The following is a 20,343-nucleotide window of genomic DNA, read 5'->3' as shown; positions in this document are numbered from 1 at the left end:
TGCCAGAACATCTCTTTCTGTGTCTGTTATTTACACATGATTTACATGCTTTTCTACCTATACTGGAAAAACTTGCAGGTATTGTGAGTTATAAATGTTGTTTTTTTTTTTATTCCACTAAACTTAGAAGTTCTAGGATTTTTCCCAAGCAGAATTTTGAAGAATTATGAAGTATTGGTAACTCCTTCATGGCTTTGCAACTTCTTCTGCTTGTCCCAGCAGAGTGTATAAATGCAGTGAATCCTGTAATCCATGACAGTCCCTGTCTCTGTTCAGTGGAATTTACAAGTTCTGATGTAGCAGAACATGTAAATATGATGAAACAAACATACTGATCTTGCAGAGCTATGAGCTTCTCAGGCTTCCTCTCTTATCGCTTACCTAAATAAAAAAATTAAATTATATAGGACAATTCTTACTTCTACAGAGTGGTAAACTACATGTAACTTCTTTAGAATCTGTCACCTGTATTTATGAAGGTTTTGCATAAATATTAGCCATTACTGTCAGATATATAATAAAGCTACCAAAATCTTGACCATATTTTATGTGTTAACACTTCGAGCCTTTTCCACTGTGTAGGAAGCCCAGGTAACATCTGAAGCACTGAAGAAGGCCTTAGGAAATAGAAATTGAAGTGGCAATATAGAACTCCCTCAAGGTTTAAATAATAATCAACCAAAAATAAAATTCTAATAACTAGAAATAACCCAGGAATATTACCATTCAGATTATTTTAAGGAAGTTATCAGATGAATTACCAACCCAAAGGTAATGCTGACATAAAGCATAAAGTTAATAAGATGGCTTCACTAGTAATTTTCCATCATTATGATGGGATGCTCTTTCACAAATGTGAATAAAAGATCTAGGCATTGTAAAAATTGTAATATATGTAATGTAACATTATTTGTGTATTTGTCTAAATAGCATATATATAACATTTGAAACTTGCATATTTTGCAAATGAACTCTATCTTATATAGCATAGCTTACCACATCACAGCTGTCATTCCTTTTTAATTTTCATAGTTAAGTCTGTTAGTTACACTCATTTGAATGGAGATCTGGACCAAAGAAATGGCAGGATCTCGTATAGACACATTTTGATAGGGATAGCATATCTGAAATTTTGTGTGAATGATGCTTGCCTAATCTTCTGCTATTCCTTTAGGCTTTAGTAAATGATATCCAGACAATCCAGCCCAGTTTGAACAGTGTTAATGAAGTTGGGAAGAAAATGAAGAGTGAAGCAGAGCCAGAATTTGCTTCCAGAATAGAGAAAGAACTAAAGGATCTCAATGTTCAGTGGGAACACATTTGCCAACAGGTATCTAGTCTCCCTTTGAGACTAGTTAATTTTAAATTAATAATTAAATTTCTCATTAGCAGAATTTTGTTTTCAATGTATTTCCGGTAGATATGAAACTGAATTTAGATATGTTTGGTTCACATTAATAAATCTTTTTCTTTTAACTTTATTTAGCATGTAGCAATACATGTAAAGTATATTTATTTATATTATAATACAATATCATACTGTTTTTATAACAGAGTTATATACTAATATCTTAGGTAGTAATAGCAATTTATGGCTCCTGCAAAACTAGCTTTCTGAAACTGATATTGTGTCATCTGCTAAAAAAATCCATTTCTGTATTTACTGTTGCATTTTCCGCTGCATCATTGTACTCTTGTGTTGTTACTCTATATGAAATAAGACATTAAAGGTGAAGAGTCCAGAATTCGCTAACTTGGAATTAAGAGTATGTGCACATATGTGTGTGTGTGTGTGAATTAGTCTCCAGTGATTGTATGAATTTATAAGGATGTGGCATAACAGGAAATGATAGTTCTTTTATTTTAATTTAAGTCATTCCTGATAAATAATTTTACAGATTACGGAAGTTAAAAATTACTGTTGTTTCTTTGGTGGTGTTTGGATTCTTATTCTTTATGACAGTTCAAAATTTTACCTTTTTACTACTCATTCATTTGTCTACCTTTTTAATGTATATTTGCATAACAGTCAAACTATTACCTTTCTGGGTGGTCTAATGTTCTCTAAAATTATAATTATTCACTTTACATATGAAAAATATCCTCTGTATATTTTTCTGATAAATATATACCAAAAAAGTTGATCTTTGAAACCTGTAAGACATTTATTTGATCCAGTCCTGTAGTCTTTTCGCACCAACTAATGTGGAGGTTTTAAATGCTTATTTTGATTATATTAATAAGTTATATACCTTTGCACTTTTCTCAGAGAAATTTCAAATAATCATACAATTATAGAACCTTAAAATGGTTTGTGTTGGAAAAGACCTTAAGGATTGTCCAGTTCCATCCCCCTGCCATGGGCAGGGACGCCTAACACTAGACCAGGTTGCTCAAAGCCCCATCCAGCCTATTCTCTAGCAAGTTGTATTCAGACTGGTTGGGAGGTCATCTGACTTCATAGAATCATAGAATAGTTAGGGTTGGAAAGGACCTTATGATCAACAAGTTCCAACCCCCCTGCCATGGGCAGGGACGCCTCACACTAAACCATATCACCCAAGGCCTCATCCAGCCAGGTCTTGAGCACTGTCAGGGATGGAGCATTCACAACCTCCCTGGGCAACCTCTTCCAGTGCCTCACCACCCTAACAGGAAAGAATTTCCTCCTTATATCCAATCTAAACTTCCCCTGTTGAAGTTTGAGCCCGTTACCCCTTGTCCTATTGCTACAGTCCCTAAAGAAGAGTCCCTCCCCAGCATCCCTATAGGCCCCCTTCAGATACTGGAAGGCTGCTCTGACGTCTCCACGCAGCCTTCTCTTCTCCAGGCTGAACAGCCCCAACTTTCTCAGCCTATCTTCATACAGGAGGTGCTCCAGCTCCCTGATCATCCTCACGGCCCTTCTCTGGACTTGTTCCAACAGTTCCATGTCCTTTTTATGTTGAGGCCACCAGAATTGCACACAATACTCCAGGTGAGGTCTCACGAGAGCAGAGTAAAGGGGCAGGATCACCTCCTTGAACCTGCTGGTCACGCTCCTTCATAGCTCTTGTTTTATCCTTAGATGCACTTTAAAGGTCTCCTGTGATTGTTTTTTTTTACATTTTAGAAATCCTTAGGTGATGTTTTTTCTCAGATTTTTGTTTTTCTAATGAACTTAACATATGGTGCAGATTCTTGATCTAGGACCATTAAAAACTCATTCTGCAAAACAATAATTTGCTAAAAAAAAGTATATATGCACACATGTGTAATACTTTCTTCATTACCTATTATTAATACCCATCTAATTATGTGTTAACATCTGTCTAATTACAGCAATATTGTTAGTATAGGATTTAATTTGGTTCTTTTCAGGCTAAAGTATTGTCAAGTTAGTACAGTACCCTTGCTTTAAGTACCATATAATCTTTTCTTTCTTAAAGGCCTATGATAAGAAGACAGCATTAAAAGGTGGTTTGGATAAAACTGTGAGTCTCCGAAAAGATTTGTCAGAGATGCATGAATGGATAACACAAGCTGAGGAAGAATATCTGGAAAGAGATTTTGACTATAAAACACCTGATGAATTACAGAATGCTCTTGAGGAACTGAAGGTAAAAAGATGAACTAAAACTGAAATGTATACATTGCACTCCATAATAAAATGGGTAAAATGTATAGTTTTAGACACAACTCTCATATAGACTTCTGGTGAATATTCTGTACTTCCAGCTGGAATAAAGATATGTACAAACTGTGACACCTCGACTTATGCAGATAATCAGATCATCTGTCATGCATCCCTGCAGCTGCTTCTGATGATCCTTTCCCTGAAGGCTTGCAGCCTATTACATAACAGGCAAAATCTGGACCAGAATTCTTTGTTCGTCTTGTAACCCATTTCTCCCCACAGCTACGAAGAACAACCTATTAAACTTTTCCTGGCAATCAAAGTGTGATTGCAATTATTCTGGTTCATGGACTTCCTCAGACCCAGAGAGAAAGAAGGTTGCTGGGAGCAAGGTTTTAGTTTAATGGTTTTGGGCTAGGAAGTTCCCATCTTAAATTCCTGTGAAGACCAGTACATAGTGATGACACTGTGTGTACCATCACTGTTTCCAGTAGTGATGTGACTCCAATCATAGACACTCTCCTACTATAAGCACTCATACAAAACAATATTAGGTATGAGAGTGCTATATCTTATTAATGAGACAGCATAACACGAGGGAGAGTATGAAAGTTGGAGGAAGAAAGGTGGGAACACCAGTTGTTGTAGTTACATAGACTAAACCAGGGAAAAGGTGGCAGGTGGGTTGTTCCAGTTCCATTATGTGGGATTTGTTAATTGCCACCCATTTGTGATTCTCTGTGTCTCTCAGATCCTTATATTTCCTATGTCTGTTCTTTGTTAAACTTTTCTGCCTGGGGTCTAATGCAGAAAGTGCAGTTTAGGAAGATGTTTCCTTTTTACTTTGTCCTCTCTTCATGTTAGCTTAATGTTCACTGGGGTGAATAATAGAGCTGATTTTTCTCTCTGTAAAGTGAAAGAATGAAATCAACATCAATGTTCTCATAAATACATGAAATGAACACTGGAGAAAAGTTGTTTTCTCCTTTTCTCTTTCAATGCAGGTTAATGACAGTGTCACAGAGAGGAAAATCATTCAGAAGTATTTTCCTTTTTTTTCTGTTTGACTGCTTGTGGTGGTACCTTTAAACCTGGGTACATGAATTTGTAACATAAAAAAAAAAAACAAAACCAAAAACCCCAAAGTTTTTGGATTGCATTCAAGATTATGTCAGAAAGTCTGAGAATTAAATGGTTCTTGTTTTTTTGTTTTTTTTTTTTTCTTGTTTTTTTTGTTGTTATTGTTGTGGGGTTGTTTGGTTTTTTTTTTTTCCTTCCAGCAGAATTCTGAGGGAATTCTGACAGTTATTAGAAATAAGTGTCCTTGTTAAGACAGGACTAATTTTTTATTATTTTTTTTTCCAGAGAGCAAAGGAGGAAGCCATGCAGAAAGAAGTGAAAGTGAAGCTTATTACTGATTCTGTGAATAATTTTATAGCAAAGGCTCCACCTGCAGCTCATGAGGCTTTGAAAAAGGAGCTTGATGTTCTAATTACCAGCTACCAGCGACTCTGCAGCAGACTGAATGGAAAGTGCAAAACTTTGGAGGTTGGATATCTTGTCAGTCATTATATTTATAGCCTTTCTAACTGAAAAAATAAGGTAGAGACCAAAGATGTATTATCATATGAGATCATGAGTAGCCCAGGCTGTCCTTGCTTTATGAACCATGTATGAAATACCACATTGTATGAGTTATATACGACATGTTTTTTGAGAATCATGTATGCTAGAGAAGAAAAGCCTTAGATATAGCTTTTAGGTGGGAGACAACAATGGCTGCTCAGGTTTCCTACCCTTTTTGAGATTAAGCCAAGCATCTGCCTTCTGTAGCAACCCTGTGACATCATCAGCAGTTTCTGTAGTTTTTTTCTTCCATGGGTGAGGGTTTTGGTTGAATGGCCTGAAGCTGGTGATGTTATCTCAGCATGGGAACGGCATTTGATCTGCTGGCAGTATGAATATCTTATGCATTTTGAGTTGATGCTGCTGTTTTGGCCAACTCCATTACAGATTCTTGCCATAGGGGTATTTGTATTTTGTACAGTGGTAACAGTGAATTAGGTGTGATTTTTATTGTGAACTAATTTGCAATAGCTAACTTCATGCAGGACAATTATATACCTGCATAAAATTTATCTCCTCTAAATTTCACTGTGAAAATTGTGTAGCCTAAGCTGGTAATCTGTATTTCTTCTAATCATTGATGATGTTGTTTGTTAATATCTCTCTATAACCTCCTTCTAAACCAGATGCTTACATCTGATAGGACCAAAGTTAGATGAGATAAATTGAACTCTGGGAAACTATCTACAAACAGCCTAATGCATCTCCATAAAATTATTTTAACTTCTACAAACAAAAAATGTAACAATGAAAGGATGACTTATGGAGAGTTTAAAAGTTTTGCTTGTGTATAAAGTGCTGGGTTTAGCTGCCTATGTTACAGTTCAGGCACTGTAAAAATAAAATATTAGACAATGATAAGAGAATAAGAACATAATTTCATTTTGCAGCATTGTTAAGTATTCTAGTACTTAAGTGGTCTATAAACTGCACTAAATGTGGTTCAGAATTAATTTCCATAGAGATTTCAGTCAGAATTCTTGAGCTGTGGTTTTAGACATTTTATGAGCCTGTATTTTTAGTAATTAATATGCAGAATATATAAGCAACCTAACTACATCTTGTAATAAAGGCATAAACTTCTAACATGAGTGTTTAAAAATTCTGATAACTTGCATATTTATATATTACAAAAAAATTTTACAGAAAAGCATATAAAGAGGAAAATACATGAGACAGAAAATTCAAGTTGTATTTTGCAGTAGTGCTTACTTTTTCATGTTATGTTCCATGTTGTTTTTTTTTTTCTGTTTAATGTACATGTTTTGGATGTATATTATATTTACATGAAACATATAAATACTGAGAAGAAAATCAACCATATGGCACCATAGCCATCAGATATCAACCGTGTTGTTTTGGGGATGAAGCATGCAATGTTTTTAATAGTTTAATGACTGAAAGCTGGAAGTTTTTCAATCTTGATAAACTTTTTTTTTCTCCATTAGGAGGTATGGGCATGTTGGCGTGAATTATTGTCGTATTTGGATGCAGAAAATAAATGGTTGAATGAGGTTGAACTGAAACTCAAGGCAACTGAAAATATCCAGGGAGGTGCAGAAGAGATTTCTGAGTCTCTGGATGTAAGTGTGATGTTAATAATCTCAAACCACCTGTACTGATAAATTCTAAATCACATTGCATTCAAAACAATCAATTAATATTACATGTGAGCAAGATGCAGAATATTTGGAAAGTCCTATGTTCTCAGTTGATTCAACAAATAAGGTTTTGTATTCAAATCTATGAAAGTGGAACAGAGTAATTAAATGATTGTGCCTGATGTCATAGGTAATTATTGGTGACAATAAAATATAAGTTATTAAAAAACGTGGCATCACCTAGGCCAGTCAAAAAATGTTGAAGACTTCAGACAGAGCAAACTAGCACTGCAACTCTGTTTATTATTCCCTAATTTTTATTCATGGAACTTAATTTTTATTAATTTCAAATGTGTAGAAATTAAATTAAAACTATTAGTGGATCCAATACAAAATGTTACATAGAAAATGCATTCTTGCTGTTGAGTTTGATCCATTCAGATCCTCAAACAATTTTTTTTATTGTCTAGTACCCAAATAGTCCCATTGAACTTATTGGGCATAGTCCACATTTTTAAACTCAAACAACCAATTTATTACTTTATGAAAAATATTTGTTTTCAGTAATAAGTAGTACAGAACATTGACTGCCAGGAAAAGAGACATAGATATTTTTATTTTTCTCACTACTTTTACTGTGTATGAAATTTGAAGTTTCTTACTTAAATTATTAAGGTGAATTGTGATTCCTCTAGAACCTAATTTGCAGAAAGATAAACAGGCTCTGGTTTTGATCTTTTCCAGTCTTTGGAACGTTTAATGAGACATCCAGAAGACAACCGCAATCAAATTCGGGAATTAGCTCAGACTTTAACTGATGGTGGAATCTTGGATGAATTGATCAATGAGAAACTTGAGAAGTTTAATACTCGATGGGAAGAAATTCAGCAGGAGGTATATTTAATAGTTGACCTGTCCTCCCATTAAACAACTGACAGCCTCGCAAACTAAAAAAGTTATTTTGTAGTTATAGTTCCTAAACAGTACTCAAAGACTTATTTTTAAGTGTTTTTTTTCCCAATATCTAATCCAAATCTACCATAAGATGAAAGAGGGTAGTAGGAAAAAATTAGGAAAAATTGGAAAAAAATAGAGATAATAGGAAAAAATTCTTTACTGTGAGGGTGACAAGGCACTGGTAGAGGATGCCCAGAGATACTTTGGCTGCCCCATCCCTGGAAGTGTTCAAGGCCAGGTTGAATGAGGCTTTGAGCAACCTGGTCTAGTGAAAGGTGTCTCTGCCCATGTTCAGGAGGGCTGGAACTAGATGATTTTTAAGGCCCCTCCCAACCCAAACCATTCTGTAATTCTATAAAGTGGACATTTTGCATAGGTGTGGTGGGCTAACTCCAATATGTAGTAAAGTACTACATAGCTACTTTCTCAGTTCTTCTGGTGGGGAGATGGGAGAGAGAACTGGAAAGGCAAAAGTGAGAAAACTCATGGATTGAGGTAAAGACAATTTAATAAGTTAAAGAGGAAAAGGTAAAAAGCAAGTGATGCTTTCAGTCATTCACCACCAGGAGATCAATATCCCGCCAGTCCCTGAGCAATGGCAGTTTTGGAGGAACTTAACTCCACACACCTTTTATTATTGATCATGACTCTGTGTGGTACAGAATATCTCTATGGTCAGTTCAGGTCAGCTGTCCTGGCTGTGTCTCTTCCCAGCTCTCTGGGAGGTGCAGAGTGGAAAAGAGGAGGCCTTGGCACTGTGTAAGCACTGCTCAGCAATAACTAAAAGTGCGAACATACAGAGGCCTTCTAGCATGTAAAAACAGGATTTTTAAATCTTCTGAGTAATGAATAAATACAATAATACACACTAAATCAATATTCATGCCAGCTGCAGGGGTTAAATGTGGAAAGTACAACATGAAGATGTTGTGTGAAATTCTGGAGACAATTTGGATAATTATATAAGCAAAATATATTTTAAATTTATTCATTGCTTTCCAGTTTAGTTTAAATATAGGAAAAAACAACATGAGAGAAGGGTGGAGCCCCCTCCCTTCTTTGAAAGTTTGATCTGATATTTAGTAGTCAAAGGTGAGATCTCTGTATGAATAGAAGAGCTGTAAAGAAACCAATCACGAGTGACTCAGTCACCCTGCTTCTATATTTTTTACAACAAAATGTTTTATTAATTTTTCCATTAAAGTCTCACACACTTTATTTTTTGTAGATTCCTGACACTGAATATTCTGTGCTGTTTGTGTAGCCCTGTTGAAATCCAAATAGCACACACTCTCCTTGCATAAAAACACACTGCAGGTGCATAACACTATTCAGCTTGTGTTCAAGGTCACTTCTACTTCAGACAAATAGGCTGTCCTACTGTGGTTAATTTATTTATTTTTACTTGAATAATTGTCCAGGTAATTACCAAGACAATAAGCTCATGTGGACAGAAACTGATATGCGAAATATTTATTCGTTACTAATAGAGCAACCAGTCCAAACCACTGCCATGTAAATGATGCTGCAAGACAATGCAGCATTGCTACTGAGGCAGAGATTCATTTTTAAAGGCAGATAACAGCTTTACGTTTGTATGCCTTATCTTCTTTAGTTAACAAAGACTGAGTGTGTTTAGTTTGCCTTTGAACATCTGGGGCTGATCGATAAGCAACATATAGCCTATCTTTACTTTTCAAGGACTGATTCACTTACAACCCTATATATTGGGTCTAAAAAACACTGTTGCCTGAAGAACTTCAATGTAATATTGCAGGTGGCTATCTTCCTCTGTAATGCTGAAAGTGATTTACATCCTGTCCAAGAAATCTTCAGAAATGTCTTCAGATATTCTTGAGGCTATGCTTGCAAAGAACTATAAAAAACATTGTTTTTCAGATGAGTTTTACACAAAATTCAATTATTATTACTGGGGACTGTCTCTTAATTTATTTTAAGACTCCCCTCAAGATTACCCTTTGTTTCTTTCAAAGAGCACACATTCATCATTTGACACATTTTTTCTTTTATTCTCTTCTCAAGAGGAGAAAGAATTCTTCATGTCGCATCTCCACGTGATTACTTTGAAAACTGCTAAGAGGACTGATTTTATATGTTCTGAAGCATTATCTGAATGCAGTCATACACTAAAGAGATAAATCAGGCCTCCTTGGTATAGTTTCCAGTTTTGGAATACAGTTAATCAAAGATGAATATCATTTTATGGTGAAAGGTCAAATATTTGTAGCCGCTTAGTTAAAAAAAAACACTGTGAAATATTACTAGAATTTGTACAAGAATTAGTTCCAGCTTGGAGGGTGTTAAAATTTCCTGGACCCAAAATGCATGCTTCTAATGTTAGAAAAGGTGCTTTTAGTTTAGCCTAAAGACTAATCCACTCTGGTTCCAGACAAGAAGCGGAGATTAACACAATAACAATTTGATGCAAATCATATTGTGATGTAGTAATATATCTCAGGCACAGCTGTTATAATACCAAGAATTGGGTGAAATTTTAAAGTAATTTAAACAAGTTAAGAAGCGATTTTAGAGCTTCCTAACTTTTTAACGTTACCCTGCAGTACTAATATTTCTCAATAGAGTGTATACCTGAGAAAAAAAAAAGTCTATCCTGTTTCTGACTTTGTTAACAGACCCCTTTCCATGAGCTGTAACTTAATGAATTTTCTTCTACATTTTAAATAAATATACCCTGTAGTAACAGCAGTATAATTTTCAATAGTTTTTGTTCTTGTTCTACAGTGCAACTGCCAAGTGCCACCTTAAAAACAAAACTGTTTGGTTTTCACCACAAAACTCTAATGATCATCTTACTACCTGAATGTGCAACAAATGTCATTAAATACATGAAATGTACTATTTAAGGAAAAAGTGGTAATGTCTATTAATACAGCTTTATAACATTCAACATCAAAGAATGACTTACTTAGTCATAAGCAACTGTTCGAGCACCTCCAGCTTTCCTGATATTTGATTGCCTCTCAGTGCAGCTTTTCACTTTATGTGGATAATATGCAACATTGCCACTTGCCATCAATCTTTGTTAAATTGTAAACAGTTTTCTGCAATACCCATATCATAAAAAATAAATGTAGTGCTTAATAATAAAAAATCTATAAAAACCTGTGGAAACTTTAAAAAAAAAAAATCAGACTGTAAATATTTTTTCTTTTTCATTCTGATAATGTCTAACAGGAGGTTTGTTGTTTGTTGTTATTGTCCTTGACAGCTGTCAACGTTTCACTGGCTCAGAAATAATTAAACGGTTATTTTCCTGAGATTTTCTATTTAGCAATTAACTGTCAGATGCTTCCCTTTAGAGACCAAACCCTTCAGCCTTATCTGATAGCAAAGCCAGAGCTTCCTGTTATGTCCTAGACCAATTTATATATATGCTGCTATGTTAAACCATTTATTTCTTCCACAAAGGAACATCTTGCAGAGGAAAAAAAAAAAAAGGTGATCAAAAAGAAAAAAACAAACAAGCAAACAAAAAAAAACAAACTAAAATTCCTGAATATATAAATTAAAATATTTTTGTATTATAGATATAAAAATTTTCAGCCCCACGTTGGGCGCCAAAAAGAACTGTCATAGTTTAAACCCAGTCAGGTAATTCGTTCGCTCACTTCCCCCCCCTTTCTTTCCCTCCCCCTGCTCCCGGAGGGACGGAGAGGAGAATCAAAAAGAATGCAACTCCCACCGGTTGAGATAAGAACAGTTTAGTAACTAAGGTATAACACACATCACTACTGCTACCACCAATGATAATAATGATAAAGGAAATAACAAGGGAAGAGAATACAACACCTCAGCACCAGCTGACCGATAACTCACCCCCCAAGCCTGACCAAGCACCGACCGATACCTCCTCCAACCCTGCAGTCTCCCAGCCCTTCCGGGTAACTCCCAGTTACATCCTGGGCATGACGTGTTGTGGTATGGAATACCTCTTTGGTCAGTTTGGGTCAGGTGTCCTGTCTCTGCTTCCTCCTGGCTTCCCCTCCTCCCTGGCAGAGCATGAGCCTCACAAAGTCCTTGGCCAAACCAAAACATCATTGTTATCAGCTCTGTTCCCAGGCCGAAAGTCAAAACACAGCACTGCACCAGCTAGCAAGAAGAAGAAACATGACTGCTACTGCTGAACCCAGGACATTATGTCTTAAAAATATGCATATGCAGATTTTCACCATGCACATCTGTATATCTTTCAGGGACAAATTTGAAACTCGAGTCCACAGGTGTGTGTAGTATGTGTGCCCCTTTTTGTAAAGTCCTACAGTGCATATCTCTATCAATAGCTCTCTTTTCTCCTGAAAGAGAGGAAGAAGCCTCCTCCATATTGTGTCATTCCCTTTGGTTGAATCAATAAGTATTCTGCAATGACAGTGATAGTGCCAGGGACCTACTTAATACACAGGATTAGGATTTTGAGTCAGCTGTTTATACTGGAGAAATATTTTACATTACATAAGTGTATTGTACCTTTTATAAGATTATTGTGAAGACTTTTTTCTGTTACATTTGTTGTGTGAATTGAACAGGGTCAGGTAGAGGCATGACTTAGGTGAGCATGCAGGATGAGGTCTGTTCCCAGTGTGATACAGACAAAAAAGTTAAAGCAGCACACATTTCTATCTGAGAAAATCATCACAAAAGTGAAGGAGCCGTTTCCCAGCATTTGGCTGTTTGGCTCTGCTTTCACTGCCCTAATAATACCTCTGTTCTACCGCCATATTTACATCTTGGTCTGATGCCAACAGATCATCTAAACTGTTCACAGTTTTTGGAAAAGATGTACTTTCACCTCACTTGGAAGTTACAAAATGTTGCACAGGTTCTCAGACTGTAATCAAATTCTCTCTGAGGACACTGAAACAGCAATGTTGACATTGTGAGCACATAAAAGTATCATAAGCATGCATATATATTTATCTGACTTCACATTTGCTTCAAATCCAGCCCTAAAAATTAAGTCACTCATGCAAGGGTTTGTTATAATTCTTTCCTTATCTGTTTCAATATTTGATCAGTGCGTTTGGGAATGGTTTAATTTTTCCACTTGCATATAATTTCTGTTGATAACTAATTCATTGTTTGCATGCAATCTGCTCCTGAGGTCGCAGCAAATTCATCTTAAGCAAGTGCCTAGCTCTAAATTGTACTTAATGTATGTCAGCATGTTACAAAGGTTCAAAACTTCAGGTATTGCTATATAGTTTTTCAGAAGGACATACACCAGTTTGTGTCCAATTCTCCAAAAAGTGCAGGCATGTATTTTAATGACTAATAAGAATGGAACTTCCTCAGTGTCTTATTTTGAATTGTGAGATCTGAACACTGCAGCCCTCAGTATGAATGTATTATGCACTTAGGTTAGTCCTACCAGTTATCCAAAGAGATCAGTAAAGGCTTCCTGGAGAATGCCGTTATGTGGGGGCTGTAAAACGCTACTTACCATTTCTAATCTAATGTGTCTTCCAATCTACTGTACAGTGATGCAAATGGAAAGGTAGGGAGTGACTGTATCTTATTCAGTCTTACAAATTAATGGTAATGTGTGCCAAGGTAAATGGAAGCTGTGGTTTTTAAGCCTGCTGCTTTGAACATACTGAGAACATTGTAATATAAAATCTCGAATCAGGTGAAGGTAAAAGTCATTTAAGTCACAAACCTTAGTAATGTACTGCGAAGTTACCCTGTTTTAATAGTTCATTTGATAGGGTAATAATACTTTAGTGGATCAGGTGCTTCCATTAACACTGACAGCGTGTGTCTGTAAAGCTTCTCAGTTCCACAGACGGTTTCTGGCAGTAACTCAAGATTATCTGATCAGCTGTTTTGAAATAGCACAAAGCAGCTTACAGACACAAATATAGGTACATACTGGTTGGTTCCCTATCCTTTAACTAAGTCCAAGAGCTAGTAAGAATGCTCACAAGAAATAATCTTTTTCATTTGTCAAATGTGAAGCTGTATAAGAATCTGAGCTCTGTGAAAAAGGTAGATATATCAAATGTTCTCTCTGAATTGCTGAGAGATATTTTCGTTCAAGGCAAGAGTTTTGTAATAGGTATGAAATCAAATTAAAGTATAGCTGCTTACCAAAGAGAAAAAGTGTGATTTGACTTGAAAAATGGCAGGACACTAGGCAATGTTATTTGAAGGGTGATTGCTTTCTCGCTCCTCCTTTGATTCCTGTCAGAGAAAGTTACTTATTCTGTGGTCAGCATTATGGCTGGGCTTGTACAGACAAAAACTGTATTGCATATGAGATTGTTGGTAATTATTTTGTTCTTTGTATAAAGCAGAAACTCTGATGTATTCTAATTAAAATATGAGTCCACAAGTGGGTACAACGATAGGTGAAAGAAAGTGCCGGGTTATTTATAACCTGGTAAATATCGTATTAAACTGTTACAAATAATAGTTAAAGCTATGTCAAGTGCTTAAATATATCTGTGTTTCAAGGACAATTTGGAAGAAGAATTTATTGTTCTGATTTGGTAAACCAGAAAGTGAGCTCATTTGACAGGAAAGCATCCTTCTCAGAAAAAGGAGTTGTGTAAAAGGTGATGGTAGGAAATCTACTGAGGCACTGATGGTGGAGGAGAAGGAAGAGTGAAATTCCTAAGTAAAAAAGACTATAGTTAGAGTGATAATAGATTGTGCAAGTCCACAGACAAGGCAAGACAAGGATCCATCTCCCTCTCTTTTATATTTATTTTTTTTTTCCCACAGAGTAGGCGTTGCTTCTGTTCCAGACAGCTATTAATACTTCATATAAGAGAGCTCCTTCTCAAGAGAGTCTTTATCCCTTTCACTTACTGGATTGTCTCAGATGGGATTGTGATGACAGTGACCCTATTCTCAGTAAACAAAATCTCTTGAATTATATAAGATCAGGCTGTGCCTCAGAATGAAAGACTGCACTATCAGGATAGTTTTATTATACAGCTTTGCTAGCCTTCACTTTGTATAGAAATCCTCGATGCACGCGTTTATTTTCAGGGTCCTACAGTTTTTACAACTTATCTGTGCAATCTGGGGCTTTGTTTGTTTGGTTTTTATTGAAAAAAACTGAATGGGTGGAAAAAAGATGCGTAACTTATCATACAAAAAGGTGGATGAGCACAAGTCAGGAGTACTAGTTTGGATTCCTGCTTGTTTTTTTTTTTTTTTTGGGGGGGGGGGGAAGTGCTTAAAAATGTATTATATACATTATTACTGTGAATATTGATAACATTGTCGTTGTGTTTAGGCTGTGAGAAGACAAAAGAGTCTTGAACAGAGTATTCAATCTGCCCAGGAGACTGACAAAACCCTACGCTTAATCCAAGAGTCTCTTGCTGTTATTGACAAACAGCTAACAGCCTACATTGCAGACAGAGTTGATGCAGCACAGGTCCCTCAGGAAGCACAGGTAAGTTATATACAGGTCAATGTATTCCTGTGCTTACTGGTTTTCGCAATCAACCAAAGAGTGTTTGGTTGTCCCTCGGCATCATATTAATAATTGGGATTTGCAATATGATTGGTATGAAAGTGCAAGTAAATTTTAGGTAGGATTACTTTGACATGTTCAAGCTAATCTTCCAGTCAAGTCATATTTTCCTTCTGATTTATATTATATAGGTGTCCAGAACATGTAAAGAGCTATAAATGCCATGGAAGACTATGCATAGATTTTAAAATTACAAAGATGAATAATATGAACCTTTAAAATTCAGTTCCCATCCTAGAAAGAAGAAACTCATCATCTACACTACTCTTAGATGGCTCTTTTACAAAGTTGATTATGTGGCCTAGGGATTGTTACTAAATACTTTGTAGAAAGAAAGACAACATTGTTAATTATTTCATGATGTGCATATAAATGTTCTTATATTTCAGTTTTTACAGCTCATATAAGTTTAACAGAAACAGCTTTTCCAGTTCTTTAGAAGTGTTTTATTGAGCCTTTGAAATAAAAACGTACATCTAATTCTAATTTTTACCATTTCATTCTTTCTTCTGTAACATCTGCTTTACTGCTTCATTAAAATGGTAAGAATATAAATTAAATAAAACCAAGCATCTCTAGTACAATAGTTTACAATTTTGTGTACAACAACTTTTCTGTATATTCTACCTAAATTTAGGAGGTCAGATTAGAAAAATTGACAAACGAACAAAAAAGGATACAGGGAAATTGAAAATAAATGCTTTAGAATGATTTTAGAAGAGGCATTCAATAGTCTTAGATCATTCTAAAAAATGGGTGTCTTGTATGAAGTCACTTAGATGATCTGAAATATGTTCAGAATTGAATATATCTAGACCTGAAAATCATGTTTTCTCTCCTCTGAAAACAAAGATTTCCATGTCTTTTAAATTAAAAATTAAAAGGTAGATAGGTGTACTTTTCAATTGCTTTTCTAGCATGTGTGTTGATAAGAACATGCAGGTATTTTTATGTGTGTGTGTGTGAATTTTAAAAGTTATATTTAGAGAACAGAATCATATTGCATTTGGTTTTACTTGCTTCCAATTTATGCCAGCATAAGATTAGGATCAGATTCAGGTGAATTATTATTTTAGTTTGAATCCTAAACTATTTTAGCTATCAGTTGACTCCCTTGAATTTTTTTTTTCTTGAAATATAAATAAACATTTTTTTATGGTGTAGGATACACATCAGTATTTGTTAAAAATGTATTAAAAAAAAACAATATGAAAGTGTGCTCTTTTTCTTGTGCATTTGGACCCTTACGCTGCAGAAGTGTTCATTGGTGCTTCATAAATCCCATGGACACATCTGATTTATGTGCATCCTCAGGTAGAATATTGGCAATGATTCCAGACTGTATAAAGAGAAGCAATTCAGCGCTTCAGTAATTGAAGTAGCACAAAACTAAATCAACCTTAATAAGCATGCTTTCATGGGAGAATTTCAGCTCAGTGCTTTTGCAGAACTTGGCTTTGTTCTGGAGATTTTACTGTCTGATGTAAAGTTTACCTGGTTATACTATAACCAGTGTTAGAAAAACAGTATAGAGGCTGCTGAGTTTTTCCTTTCATGTTTTTATTTTAAGATGCCAGTGGGACCTAAAAAAACAAACAACCAAAATAAAAAGCAGCAAACTAATTAACAACAGAATAAGTTTAATGGAAATATTGAAGTTTTCTGAAGTTCAATTGTAAAGTTCTCTAAAATCCTTCGAGGGAAAGGAAATAAACAGTTTTATGCAGGTAAATATACTGGGTCATTTCTTTAGTGAATGGCCATGCCAACTGGTGATAGGACAGGCACATACTGAAGGGCTGTACCTCCTGTGGAGCTTCTGCTGGCCTAGCTCTTTTATAATAAGATACCCTACAATAGTGTCTGCACAGCTGGAATGGGAATCTTTCAGTGAGTGATGTTGGTTTCTGGGCTTGGGTCAGTTTATCCGTGCTGAAGGATTTAATAAACCGTTCAGCAATATATGTTGCATATCTAAAAGAACATATGGGAGAATTTATAATCAGAAAGCTGTTGAGGGTTTGCTTCAGAAATTCAGATCTGTTTAGAGCATGGCTAGGAGGAATGGTCTTTGGCTCAGCTGATCAGAAATGAATCTGAGAAAACAATATTACGTTTAGCTCTTCTTTTTAAATGAAATTATCAGTTTAGCTTCTTCAGAGTTGACAAAAGGGGAGTTATGTATGTGCTGTTACAGATCTCCTTTGGATCATTTTTTGAGTATAAATTCTGTGTGCTTCTTACTCCACCATGTGGCACTGAGAATTTAATGCGAGAGAGCCACTTCATCCAAGTCATTTTGAGTATAACTAAAGATGCTGTATTCAGATAAAGCAATCTCATAACAACTGCACAGATAAATCAGTTCAGATTTGTCAAGGCGTAATGATGAGAAAAGCTGCAATGAGGTAAAATCTAAAGCAGTATTCCAGAAAGAAATATTATTTCTTTGTATGCTTGATCTCATGATCCCAACTGAAGTCTCTTTAATTTCTCTAAATTTACTAAGAAAATACAGAGAATTAAGTCCTCATCACTGATGACATCATTTGACACTTGAGGTCTTTTTTTTGAGTACTCTTGAACTGACAGGAAGCGAATAAATCTATACTGAAAATAATACATTTATATGACAATTTTTTTTTCCAGATTATTATTTGTAGCTTTGTTATTAAATAACTTCTGAAGGGAGAGTGGATCTCCTCTTTGTGCTTCTGTTTAGTTCGAGCAATTACGTGGGGGAGCTGTACCATGGGACAGAAGATGCACTTATTTTACTTCTCACCTGAATGTGACAAATCATTGTATATTTTTCTCCCTGTAGACTTCTGTAAAATGCAACGTGGAGAATAAGTTAACAATATTGTGTTTACCTAATCAGTCTTTCCTTGTAAATCATGTTTCTATCCTCTGATGTTCTGCTTTTCTTGCCTGAACTCTTCAATTAATCTTTCTTCAAGAGTGGCTTCCAAAACTAAGTATGCTTTCTTTTTAAGACTTACCTGTGTGTCAGTCCTGCTATAACATCATTTTCTATATGTTTTTCTTTTATTTCTGCAAACACATAACTTCATTGCACATATTCTTTTTGTGCTTTTGAAGATGGATACTTCAACTGCATTTTTCTATTATTCTCGTATTTTGTTTATCCTTTCAGAGTCTTCTTCTTCTTTTCCCCCCAAAAAAAATCTCTCCATTGTTAGACTGAATATCACTGACCAGCATTTCTTCATTTGTGGTTTTCTTGTTTGTTTTGAGGTTTTGGTGGTTTTTTTTTGTTTGTTTGTTTGTTTGTTTTTTGTGGGGTTTTTGTGTTTTGTTTTTTTTAAATATGATGGCTGATTTTCTGATTATGGCAGCAAGCATTGATGAGAAATGACATACACTCAAGCCTCCCAGTTCAATTTTCTGTTGGAAATAAACTTACAGAGTTTATGTGTCCTATTACCTTTTTTCTAAATGCTGTTCTTGAACCATGAGATTGCAGTTAGGTTCGTGACAATTTTCAAATGAGGCAAATAGTCATGCTGGTTCTTTTGGCTTTCTTTTCTCTGATTCAAGATAGGAAAGGTTATTTACTAGAACTGGCTGCACTGCCAATTCTCTGCTTTTGCTGTCAATATAGTAATATTGTCTGCATTTCGCTGTTCATCTTTTTAAAATTAAGACTAGTAATTAAAAGAAATAATGTATTCCAATTCCATGACCTTAGGACTGAAATATTTTTGTTCCAGAAGTGGTCCTGATAAGAATATGCACAACGTGCCTATGACCTTGTAAATGTAATTAGATTTTAGATGTATTTATATTTTATTTTATACGTGCATGTGCATATATAATACAAGTTTTGAAAACTAATAAACTTCCTGAAAAAAATGCCAGTGATGATAAATGAGAATCCTTAATCTGTAGGATACAGTAATTTATGTACAGTAGAATTTATTAGTTACATACACTACATTATATTGTGGTGTTTTAGAAATTAAATGAAGACAGTTTATAGTCTTTATTTAAAGGCAAAATAGACAGGAACCACTTAGAAAAGCAGAGATGGGAATAACTGAAATGAAAATGAGTGTTTTCTTGTGGATGTTTAGAAGAAGTTGATGTAATAAATACATAAGTCAAAATAGACAAAGAAATCAAAATGATCATGTCAAAATTGATAAGGGGCATCATAGGCAAGTATTATAAATTCTCTTACACCTGTTCAGGACTTTCTGCCTCTTAACAGAAATGACAAATGCAAAAAAATCTTTTCTTGCTATAAGCCTTACTAACTTTTCTTTTAAGCTTTCCTCTAATGTCCTTGGTCTCTCTAATACTACATTTTGACGTAAGAGTAGGTGATGCTTCATCTCTCTCCTGCAGAGTAATTTAAAAAAGTAAGATAATCTCCATGCAACGTCCCATAATACCTACTTACTTAAAAGCTACTCTTATCTGTGCTGTGCTGTTCTGTTCTGACCTATTCAGATACGAACTGTTCAATTATATTATTTCCAGAGTGACTCTGAGGCTGAACAAAGTAAACATGAAAATATAATAAAAGATAGGTTAATCGATGAGGTTGCTGAAACAAATAGTTGAAATACTGGATGTGATATAGTATATTTTTCAAACATCAGACTTGCTTCTTTCTTGTATATACCGTTCTGACTTCCAAGGTATCAAGGAATATTTGGCTTCAAGATATAACTAATGCTGTCACCACCAAAAGTTTGGTCCATGTTGATCCGAGCGTTGTACATCTCAAGGGGGAAATTTTAAACTTAGACAAGAAGAAAATAAATACTCCAAAATAAACTGTTAAATAAGCTTTCTGTTGTTGATTTCATTGTCCTTTTATTTGACAGTCTTTGTTTTCTCAAAACAAAAATATCATATTTAGAAAAATTCTATTACTTGCTCCAGATACAGCTGGCAATAAATAACCTTGACAAGAAGAACTCAAAATATTAAAAATAAAAAATGTACAATTATGATAATTTTAAATGAAAAAAATAATCTAAATGGAC

The 20,343-nt window shown here is 35.0% G+C and overlaps 1 protein-coding gene across 14 annotated transcripts in view; it reads left to right on the top strand.

Moving 5' to 3' along the window:
* DMD (dystrophin) overlaps positions 1-20,343 on the top strand; it is a 1,205,254-nt gene that overhangs the window by 529,695 nt on the left and 655,216 nt on the right. For all 14 annotated transcript variants that reach the window (XM_061453343.1, XM_061453346.1, XM_061453349.1 and 11 more), the window contains 6 exons: positions 1,175-1,330; positions 3,429-3,599; positions 4,982-5,164; positions 6,691-6,825; positions 7,588-7,737; positions 15,083-15,244. In XM_061453343.1, the coding sequence (XP_061309327.1) occupies positions 1,175-1,330; positions 3,429-3,599; positions 4,982-5,164; positions 6,691-6,825; positions 7,588-7,737; positions 15,083-15,244 (957 nt within the window). The remainder of the gene's footprint in view (positions 1-1,174; positions 1,331-3,428; positions 3,600-4,981; positions 5,165-6,690; positions 6,826-7,587; positions 7,738-15,082; positions 15,245-20,343) is intronic.

The sequence above is a fragment of the Pezoporus flaviventris genome, unplaced genomic scaffold, assembly GCF_033815535.1.
Source record: "Pezoporus flaviventris isolate CSIRO_AGI_PZ_B2104156 unplaced genomic scaffold, CSIRO_AGI_Pfla_v1 ptg000015l, whole genome shotgun sequence".
Classification (NCBI taxonomy): domain Eukaryota; kingdom Metazoa; phylum Chordata; class Aves; order Psittaciformes; family Psittacidae; genus Pezoporus; species Pezoporus flaviventris.
The sequence above is the reverse complement of the archived record's forward strand: the minus strand, read 5'-3'. Positions and strand labels throughout refer to the sequence as shown.